The sequence below is a fragment of the Tenrec ecaudatus genome, chromosome 10, assembly GCF_050624435.1.
Source record: "Tenrec ecaudatus isolate mTenEca1 chromosome 10, mTenEca1.hap1, whole genome shotgun sequence".
Lineage (NCBI taxonomy): Eukaryota > Metazoa > Chordata > Mammalia > Afrosoricida > Tenrecidae > Tenrec > Tenrec ecaudatus.
In genome coordinates, this window is record NC_134539.1 from 60,347,959 (window position 1) to 60,358,764 (window position 10,806).

General features: G+C 39.3%; 1 protein-coding gene across 1 annotated transcript; it reads left to right on the forward strand.

The window, feature by feature from the left end:
• Positions 1–365: 365 nt before the first annotated feature.
• Positions 366–1,304, forward strand: LOC142457965 (olfactory receptor 1J21-like). Its single transcript, XM_075559046.1, has one exon. The coding sequence runs from the start codon at positions 366–368 to the stop codon at positions 1,302–1,304; it is 939 nt and encodes a 312-aa protein (XP_075415161.1).
• The last annotated feature ends 9,502 nt before the right edge of the window (positions 1,305–10,806 follow it).

Genomic DNA, 10,806 nt, shown 5'->3' on the forward strand with positions numbered 1-10,806 from the left:
AAGCATTATCCATGTACGATGCGTGAGACATATGGTTTGAGAGAGAGCAACAGATGAATCAATTGGAGACCCTGTGTTAGTCATGGACTCCTCAAGGTTGAACTAGGTCTGATGTGGTAAGTCATTTTGATGCCTCACAATTTCCTTAAGAGGTTATATGGATTTATAGATAGTCACATAACCCAATAAGCCAACTTCAGACCATTACTGATCCAAATGAGGGGAGAAAAAGCAGGATATATTCAGGTTAAGATTCAATCACTAAATGGTTTGAAACCATGTTTCATTATGTAGTAGTCATTCACAATTATTCTTTATTCTTTCATTTTTTGCATCTCCCCTGTATAGCAAAAGAGAAACACATAATGAGGAGGGAGAATCAGAGCAGTGTGTCTGAATTCCTCCTCCTGGGGCTTCCCATCCAGCCAGAGCAGCAGATCATGTTCTTCGCCCTCTTCCTGGGCATGTACCTCACCACCGTGCTGGGGAACCTGCTCATCATCCTGCTCATCAGGCTGGACTCTCGCCTGCACACTCCCATGTACTTCTTCCTCAGCCACTTGGCCTTCACCGACATCTCTTTCTCATCAGTAACAGCACCAAAGATGCTGGTGAACATGCAGACCCATAGTCAATCCATCTCATATGCTGGGTGCGTTTCCCAGGTGTATTTTTTCTTATTATTTGGAGATATTGATAGCTTACTTCTCACCTCCATGGCCTATGACAGGTATGTCGCCATTTGTCACCCCCTTCACTACACCACCATCATGAACCAGAGTCTGTGTTTCTTACTAGTAATTCTCTCATGGGCCCAATCCTTTGCCAGTGCTCTATTGCATACCCTGCTCCTGGCCCGGCTCTCGTTCTGTGGAGCAAACACTCTGCCTCACTTCTTCTGTGACCTCTCTGCCTTACTTAAGTTGTCCAGCTCAGACACCACAACCAATGAGCTAGTTATCCTCACTGTAGGGGGAGTGGTCATTACCCTTCCATTCATATGCATCCTGATTTCTTATGGCCGCATTGGGGCCACCATCCTGAGAGTGCCCTCAACCAAGGGGATCTGCAAAGCCTTGTCCACCTGTGGCTCCCACCTCTCAGTGGTGTCTCTGTACTATGGAGCAATTATCGGATTGTACTTTTTCCCCTCATCCGATGATTCCAATGACAAGGATGTCATTGTGGCTGTGTTGTACACACTGGTTACCCCTATGCTAAATCCCTTTATCTACAGTCTGAGGAATCGGGACATGAAAGGTGCTCTGGGAAATATACTCCGTAGAAGAACATTTTCACCATGATGAACACTTTTCTCTATTAATGTGTAGCCTTTTTTCTTAGTAAACCTTGAAGGTGTACTCTTTCTCTGTTATCTCCATGTCAACCTGTACTTTGTTCTTCTCTATTAAGTTTCTTATTTTGCTTTGAAGAACCATGAGGAAAGATTTATTAAGATGCATGCCAGGACAACTATTCTTTCCTAAAGCATTTTTGTGTGAGTTGTCCTATGAATATTTTAAATATTTATGTATTCACAGCTTGCAGCTTTTTCCTAAAATACTGTCTTTATAAAGCATAGATTTCCTTTCTCCAGATACCAAAAGGACGCAACAGGCCCTGGGCAAATACTCAATTTTTGTTGAATAACACTGACATAGGATAGCCACCTGAGTGTAAAAATGGTAGTAGAATCGAGGTGGCAAAGTGAACGCTTCCGGATTAGTCCATCGTGATAATGGCATTCAGTTCTTTCAGGGAATTCTAGTGAACGTGGCTAGGCAGCAGATTACAAAACTCAGAAAACCTGGACTGAATTCAGGTGGGCAACTTCAGTGTAGGTTCATACATCTGAATTTTCAGATAAGAAAGACTGCCTGTTCCAAACACATAAATATAACAGTCTGTAGTTTTAGCTAAAGTATTAGCATTTTGCGTTTAGTCTTTGAGAAACTGCATCTGTTCAAGGCAAAGGTAGTTGATGTGCATGTGTGTGTGTGTGCGTGTGCACGTGTGTGAATGAGTTATAGTTGACTCAATGGCACTAGCAACAACAGATTTGCTTTTTATCCATTTTGTTGGGGGCTCTTACAGCTCTTATAACATTCCACACATTAATTGTATCAAGCATATTTGTATATATGTTGTCATCATCAATTCCAAAACATTTCTACTTGAGCCCTTGGTATCAGCTCCTCTTTTTTCCTCTCCCTACCCCACCCTCCCACCCTGGTGATAATTTGATCAATGATATATTGTTATTATTATTTCATATCTTACACTGTCCATTTTATCCCTACACCCACATTTTAACAACAGATTTAAATGAGCAAAAACTAAACAGTCGGTGGAAGTCCTTTTTTATCTCCTCTTAAATCATATCCTCCTCCCTCTTGAAAGTATCCAGTCTCTTGAATATTTTCCATAGTCTCTTACTTTTCTTTATAATTTTAACATGTCTACATTGATCCTTGAATTTGCATGCTCTAGAAATGTAGCTAAAAGAAATAATATTATGTTAAAGCTTCTGGTTTTCCCTTCGTTGTCTACTATTGTCCTTTGGAAATTAGTCTGTTCTGTATAATATTCTCTGAGCTGAGAGAATAGGACACACTTAGATGTTCTATTTTACACGAAAATTTTGCTTGTTTTCATAATTTTACTTTTATTAACAATGCAACTACAAATATTCTTATACACGCATCTAGCACATATACGCAAGAGATTAAGAAAATATATAACCAAGAGAATCTCTGGATTTGGAGGCATATTTATGATGAAATTAAATATGAATGCTAAACTATTTTTGAAATATTTACGCTAATTTAAATGTCCATCAGAATATAAAATTTTCTATTACTTTTCTTATTCGTCAGCACCTGGTATTGACAGATTTTCTAATTTTTGAAAGTCTGGTGAACAAAACCAATATCTCATTCTTGTTTTTACTTTTCATTTGCCTGAATATTAGTGAGCTAGACATCTTGGCCCGTGTTTCTTGAACATTTGTGGCAGAGGTGGTTGGCTGTCTATGAAATTTTCACGACTTCTTCCCTAAGTGTGAAGTTGTCACTGGGAGGCAGTTGTCATATTTCTCCCTAATCTTGGTCTGGATGATACAAGTGGAGGAGAATATGTTACTTATTGATTTTACATTAACATGCGGTCCTTCTCTGCTATTGGTTGGGAAAAGATTACTTTGCTGACCTGAGAGATAATTGAGCCTGGTCCCTAAAAATTGCACAATGAAAACTCATCTATCACCTATGAGACACACAATTCTTCAGATGTGAAATACATGAGTGTGGATTTTTTTACTCTTTTCTTTGAGTTGTCTTTATTTTACTTATTGCATTGTATGCATTCTTCACATCTGGAAATAAATACTTTGTCACTTGCATATGCTACAATATTCTTCTATCATGTGAAGCTTGTTTTTAAAAAAACACTTAAAATTAAGAAAAAGTTAAATACACACAGTTCTGTAATAACAGAGCAGTAATCATTAACAAGTGGATACATAGCTAGATTAACAAACTCAACAAGCATGGGAAGGTGGTTGGGACTACACCCACGAGTATATATATGGGTTTGTATGTGCTGCATATCTATCCATACAAGAGTCAAGGTTATGAAAACTACTTAGCCATAGCCAAATACACAGGGAATGAGATCAATTATCACAATAATTTCTACCAAGAAAATGTTCTACATCTTATTTTAGTCACTAGTAACTGATGTCACAAAAGCTTACAAGTGGTTATCTATGGTACAATTATTGGTGTTGCTCTGGTCAGAGGAAATAAGAGTGGAAAAAAAATGAAGACACACAGAAGCCAACTGTCCAGTGGACTAATAGGCCATGCAAACATCAGTCTCCAGGACGCTGAGGCCAGAACAACTAGATGGTGCCTCACTACCACTGCCAACTGCTTGGAAAGGGATCCCATTATAACTTCCTGGATAGTGTGGGAGGACAATGTGTAACAAACCTGAAAATCACAAAAAAGATCAGGCTTACTGTGGACCCCCAAGATCATGACCCTTAGTCACATTTCAAGTCTGGAATTGAACTCAACCCTTTGGCTTAATTTCCAGCCAGACAATAGGCCTATAAAGTAAACAAAATTAACAGGAAGGTATGCACACCTTAGAATAGTCAATAATATGAAATGGAAAGGGCAGCAGTTGCCCAGGAATAAAGGTCAGAAGTCAGGAAAGGATGGGAAGAATGGAAATGGAAAATACAAGCAGGAATAGAAGAGTGCTGTTACGTTGTGGCAATTGCAATCAATGTCACAAAACAAAGTGTGCATGAATTGGGGAATGGAAAACCAATTTGTTGGTTTTTTTAAAATAATTTTTTGGGGGGGGCTCGTATATTGCTTATCACACTCCATCCATTGTGTCAAGCACAAAGTTACATTTGTTGCCATCATCATTCTCAAAACATTTGCCCTCTACTTGAACCCTCAATATCGGTTCCTCATTTTCCCCCTCTCTCCTCCACCCCCTCCCTCATGAACCCTTCATAAATCATAAATTATTATTATTTTTTCATATGTTACACTGTCCAATGTCTCCCTCCGCCCTCTTCTCTGTTGTCCATCCCCCAAGGGAGGAGGCTATACGTAGATTCCTATAATTAGTTCCCCCTTTCCACACCACATTCCCTCCACCCTCCAGGCATCACCACTCTCACCACTGGTCCTGGAAGGGTCATCTGTCCTGGATTCCCTGTGTTTCTAGTTGCATTCTGTAACAATGTACATCCTCTGATCTAGCCAGATTTGTAAGGTAGAACTGGGATCATGATAGTGGGGCAAGGAAGCATTTAAGAACTAGAGGAAAGTTATATGTTTCATCGTTGCTACCCTGCACCCTGACTGGCTCATCTCCTCCCACAACCCTTCACTAAGTGGGTGTCCGGTTGGCTACCAATGGGCTTTGAGTCTACACTCTGCACTCATCCACATTTACAATGATAAGATTTTTTGTTCCTTGATGCTTGATACCTGATCCCTTCGACAGCTCCTGGTCACACAGGTTGGTGTGTTTCTTCCATGTGGACTTTGTTGTTTCTGAACTAGATGGCCACTTGTTTATCTTCGAGCCTTTAAGACCCCAGATGCTATATCTTTTGAAAGCCGGGCACCATCAGCTTTGTTCACCACATTTGCTTATGCACACATTTTTCTTCAGCAATCGTGTGGGGAAGGTGTTCATCCTAGAATGCCAATTTAATAGAACAATGTGATCTTACATGGACTAAGTGCTTGAGTGGAGGCCCAATGTCCATCTGCTGCCTTAATACTAAATCTATAAATATATGCACGTAGATCTGTTTCCCTACACTCATATAAATATATTTACATATGTACATTCCAGTCTTTAGACCTCTATAAATACCCTTTGTTGCCTAGTTTTTTCCTCTATTTCCTTTTACTCTCCTCTTGTCCCACTATCATGCTCAACCTTCATTTGGATTTCAGTAATTTCTCTTAGACACATTGCCCTTGCTGAATCCCTACCAGGCCCCTCACACCATCCTTGCCACTGATTTTGGATCACTTGTTGCTCCCCTGTCCCTGAGTTGGTCAGCACTATCTCTTTACCCCCTCATTCCCCTTTCCCGTGTATTGTAAATTTTAGTAATAGGTCCTTTGTCTGATGTGTCATTGCTAAAGATGTTTTCCCAGTCAATGGAATCTCTTGGTGAATTCTTTCAGTGTGCACAGGTGTCTTATCTTCAGTATATCCCACTTGTCTATTTATGACTCCTCTGTATTTATATCCGTCCCTATTTCTCACAGCCTATGTATTCCCTGTGTCAAGGTTCTCAAGTTTGTCCCAATTCCGTCAATAATGGCCCTAATTGTTTGGGATTTTATCTCAAGGTCTGCGATTCACCTTGAGTTTATTCTTGTGCATGGAGTGAGGTAAGGGTCTTGTTTCATTTTTTTGCAGGTAGATATGCATTTTTTCCACCACCATTTATTGAAGATGGCATCTGCTTCGCATTTAATATTTTTGGGCCCTTATCAAAGATCAGTTGCCTGTATGCTGATGTTTCTATTTCTGGGTCTTCAGCTCTTTTCCAATGATCTGAATATTTGTCATTATACCAGGACCACACGGTTTTGACTACTGTGGTGTATAGTACATTCTAAAGTCAGGTAGAGCAAGCCCTCCAACTTTGTCTTTCTTCTTGAGGAGTTCTCTGCTAAATCTGGGCTTCTTCCCCCTCCATATGAAGTTGGTAATCTGTTTTTCCAATTATTTGAAGAATGATGGTGGTATTCATATCGGGATAGCATTGAACTTATATAGTGCCTTGGGCAGAACTGACATCTTTACTATATTCAGTTTACCAATCCACGAGTATGGGATATTCTTCCATTTGTTGAGGTCACTCTTGATTTCTTGAAGTAGTGTTTTAAAATTTACCTCATATAAATCTTTCATTTTTTAGTCAGGTATACCTCTAGGTGCTTCAATTTGTGCTTGGCTATTGTAAAGGATATTACCTTTTTAATCGTCTTTTCTGTGATCTTGTCTGTTGTGTAGAACAGTCAATTAGACTTCTGTTTGTTGATTTTTGTATCCTGCTACTCTGCCATATTCCTCTATTGCTTCCAACACTCCGTTTGTGGAGTTTAAGGGATCTTCGATATATAGAATCATATTGCCTACAAATAATGGTAATTTCACCTCTTCCTTCCCCAAATGAATACCTTTAATATCTTTCCTTTGTCTTATGTTGCTAGCAAGAACCTCCAGTACGATGTTAAATTGGAGTGGGGACAAGGGACATCCTTGTCTGGTCTCCTTTTTCAGTGGAATTATTTTTGCCTTTTCTCCATTAACTACCACATTAGCTGTTGGTTTTTCATATATGGCTTGTATAATATTGAGGAATTTTCCTTCTATTCCTATCTTCTTGAGTGTCTTAAACAAGAATGCGTGTTGGATGTTGTCAAATGCTTTTTCCACATCTATCGATATTATCATGTGGTTCTTATAATTTTTCCTGCCAATGTGGTCAATATGCTGATGGTCTTTCGTATGTTGAACCATCCCTGCATCCCTGGTATGAATCCTACTTGGTCATGCGGAATTATTTTTTTATATGCTTTTCTATTCTGTTGGCCAGTATTTTGTTAAGAATTTTTACATCAATGTTCATTGGAGATATTGGTCTATAGTTCTGAATTCTTGTGGCATCTTTGCCCGCTTTAGGTATCAGTGTTATAATATCTTCTTAGAAGGAGTTTGGGAGTTTTCTTCTATGTTTGGAAGAGTTTGTATAGGATTGGTGTCAGTTCTTCTCAGAATGCCTGGTAGAATTCTCCTGTGAAGCCATCTGGCCCGTGGGTTTTTGGTTGGTAATCCCTTGAATACCTTGTCTATTTCTTGCATTTCTATGGGTCTGTTGAGGTTCTTGTCATCCATCTGGGATAGTCTAGGTAGAGATTGTGTTTCCAAATATTTGTCCATGTCTTCCAAATTGTTGAATTCGCTAGACTATAGACCTTCATAGTACTGTGTAAGTATCCTTTTGATTTAATTAGGGTCCATTGTAATGTCCCCTATTTCATCACTCATCCTTGCAAAGGTCATTTGTTTCTTCTTCCTTTTGTTAGGTTTGCCAACAATCTATCAATTTTGTTTATTCTTTCAAAAAAAAACAACCCAACTTTTAACGGCATTATTTTTTTCCCATAGTTTTCTTTTTTTCCCTCTCTGGTATGTTGGCTCTGATTTTTATTATATCTATCCTCTTGCTATTAGTAGGGTTATTCTCTTGACTCTGCTCTAATTAGTGTAAGTTTTGTGCCATCATATCATCCACAAGTCTCTCTTCTTTTGTAATGTGTGCATTTATTGCTATCAGCCTTCCTCTGATAAATGCCTTTGCTGTATCCCACAGGTTTTAGTACATCATATTTTCATTCTCATTTGTTTCTAGAAACTTCCTGATTTCATCTCTGATCTGGGTTAATACCCACTCCTTTTGCAACAGAAAATTGCTCATCCTCCAATTGTTTGCTATTGTTTTCTTCACCGTTCTGTTAATTTCTAGCCTTATGGCACAATGATCGGAGAGAGATGTCTGTATAACCTCTATGTGCTTGAGTTTACTCAAGTTCGACTTGTGTCCAGGATTTGGCCTATTTTCGAATGTGTGCCATATGGGCTTGTAAAGAATGTGATTTTTTGCATGTGAGTGGAAAGCTCTGAAAATATCTATGGAGTCAAGTCCTCCAATTGTGCTATTTAGATCTGTAGCCTCCTTTTTGAGTTTCTTTCCCAATAATCTATCTTTTCCAGAGAGTGCTGTATTAAAGTAACCAAGTATAATTTTTGAGCCTGTTATCTCTTTTTTCATCCTTTGAAGTGTTTGATTTACAAATTTCACAGGTCTCTCATTAAGTGCATATATGTTTATTATGCTCACTGGTTCTTGGTCTATTGTTCCTTTGAGCATTATATAGTGCCCCTCCTTGTCTCTTATCGCCTGTAACTTGAAGTCAATTTGGTCAGATATTAAGATCACTCCCCCTGCTTTTTTGGCATTGCCAATTGCTTAGTATATTTTTCTCAAGCCTTTAATCCTCAACATCTTTTTGTCTGCAAGCTTGAGATGAGTCTCCTGGAGGCAGCAGATCGATGGGTTATGTTTTCGGAGCCAGTCTGATAGCCTCTGCTTTTTAATGCCTGAGTTCAGGCCATTGATATTCAGTGTTATTATATCCATCTGTTGACTCTGTGATGTCACCTTGTATCTTTTGTGTTGGTTATTTTCCTATCTACCTCTCTTATCTGCTTGTGTTGTATGTGTGGTTTATGTTTGACTTCTTTCCACTATTGAGTTGATGCTTCCTCTTTGTCGCCCTATGTGATTGTCTCTTTATTTGCCCTCGGTGAGTGTTGATTTTCTGCCATACTGGATTGGCAAGGATCTTATGTAGGGCTGGGTTTCCTTTTATGTATTCTTTGATGTGGTCCTTGTCTGGGAAGACTCTTACTTCTCTATCTATCTTAATATATCATTTGGCTGGGTAAAGTATTATTGGGTTGGCATTATTTTCCTTCAATTTTTAGAATATGTTATTCCATTCCCTCCTCTTCTTCATTGTTTCCGCTGATAGATATGAACATACTCTTATTGGTGTACCTTTATACGTGAATGCTTTTCCCTAGCTGCTTTTATGATCTTCTCCTTTTCCTCGTAGTTGGATAATGACAATTATGTGTCTTGGTGACTACTTCTTGGGATTTAGTATGGCTGGTGTTCTTTCAGCCTCTTGAATTCATTTATTAAGTGGGGAAGTTTTCCTCTAAGAATTCCCTTGCTATTTTCTCTGTTGACTTCTTTGTTGTGTCTTGTTCTGGTAGTCCAATTATTCTAATATTGCTTCTTTCCATAGTATCAAATATGTCTCTCAGGTTTTTTTCAGCTAATTTGATTGTCTTATTTGACTGCTTTTCCCATTTTCTGAGGTCTGCTTGGTTATCCTCTAGGTCACGAATGTGATTTTCTGCCTCCTCAAGTCTTTTGGCAAGGTCTGTCAATTTGTCACTGGATTTTGTTATATTACCCTTTAACTCTTGTGTTTCCCTTTGGTGTGCTGCCTTTTCTCCTCTATTGTTTCATCTTTTTAATGCATTGCTTCCTTCATATCCTTTATGACTCAAAGCAGCATTCTGAAAATTTCTTTTTGTGGCAGGTCAATATCTGCTTCTTCTATTCCCATCATTAGGTTCATGACTTCTTCTGGCATTGTCTTCTGTTTCTCCTGCTTTTTTGTTGAATCTATTAGAACTGGTTGCAGTTTATGTGTTGTTTTAGAGGAGCCTGGAGTCATCGTCCTGAGTCGAAGAGCCCTGGACTCTGTCTTGGGAGATTCGTATGAGTGCTTCTATGAATTACCTACCAGTAGCTATACTGAGGGGTCAGGCTATTGCTATATCTTCCTCTGGTTTAACTCATATCCTAGCCGTCCAATATTCTGTTATTTGGAATGTGTGTGGATATTCCTCTCATGTGATGCTGGTCAGGTTGTTGTGGGCCCACGAGGATTTCACTTCCCTGGCCAATCTCTAAGTAGGCTTCACGGTTCTTGGAGCACCTTGAATGACCTGTGGTCTTTTCCTCTTCAACTGGAGTGCTGAGGAGGGCATGTGGGTATACCCTCCTTGGTGTAGAGCTTTTTATCTGGCAGGGGAGTTACCCTAGACAGAGAGATCGCCTTGGATATTGGGTAGTTGTTCCCGCAGTAGCATGGAGCCCCACCAATGGTGGTCAGGTGTTTCCCCCAGTCACTTGTATGGCCTCGGGGTTTAGGCTGCAGATGCCCCACTGTTTGCATGGGATAACCCCCTGCTGCTTGGTGTATGGAAGAGGACCAGCATGATTTCCTCAGCTGCTTGCAAAGCCAATAAATGCAGATGGGAGATACCCCAATTGGGCCTTCAGAGTTGCCCTATGCAGATGGGAATGGCTTGGAAACCAATAGTGGCTTGTGACATGAAAGAGAGTGAAAGAGAGGTAAAAGAGTGATAGAAGACAATGACTGGAACAACAGCTATCTTTTTATCTACATTTAAGCCTCTCTCCTTTGCTTTATTTTTCTTCTTTTTCTTTCTTCCTTTCACTTTTCTCCTCTTCTCTTAGCGCTTCACTTTCCTACCCCTGTCTCAGCAGATTCAGTTCTTCTTATTTGTTGTTTTCTTTGCTTTATTTTTAATTGTTTTTATTTTAGTGTTTTTACTTTTGTTTACTCTGTGTATTTTAGTACTGTG

What these genes read in the sequence shown, in the direction of transcription:
- LOC142457965 (XM_075559046.1), top strand. Translation starts at nt 366, where the DNA reads ATGAGGAGGGAGAATCAGAGCAGTGTGTCTGAATTCCTCCTCCTGGGG.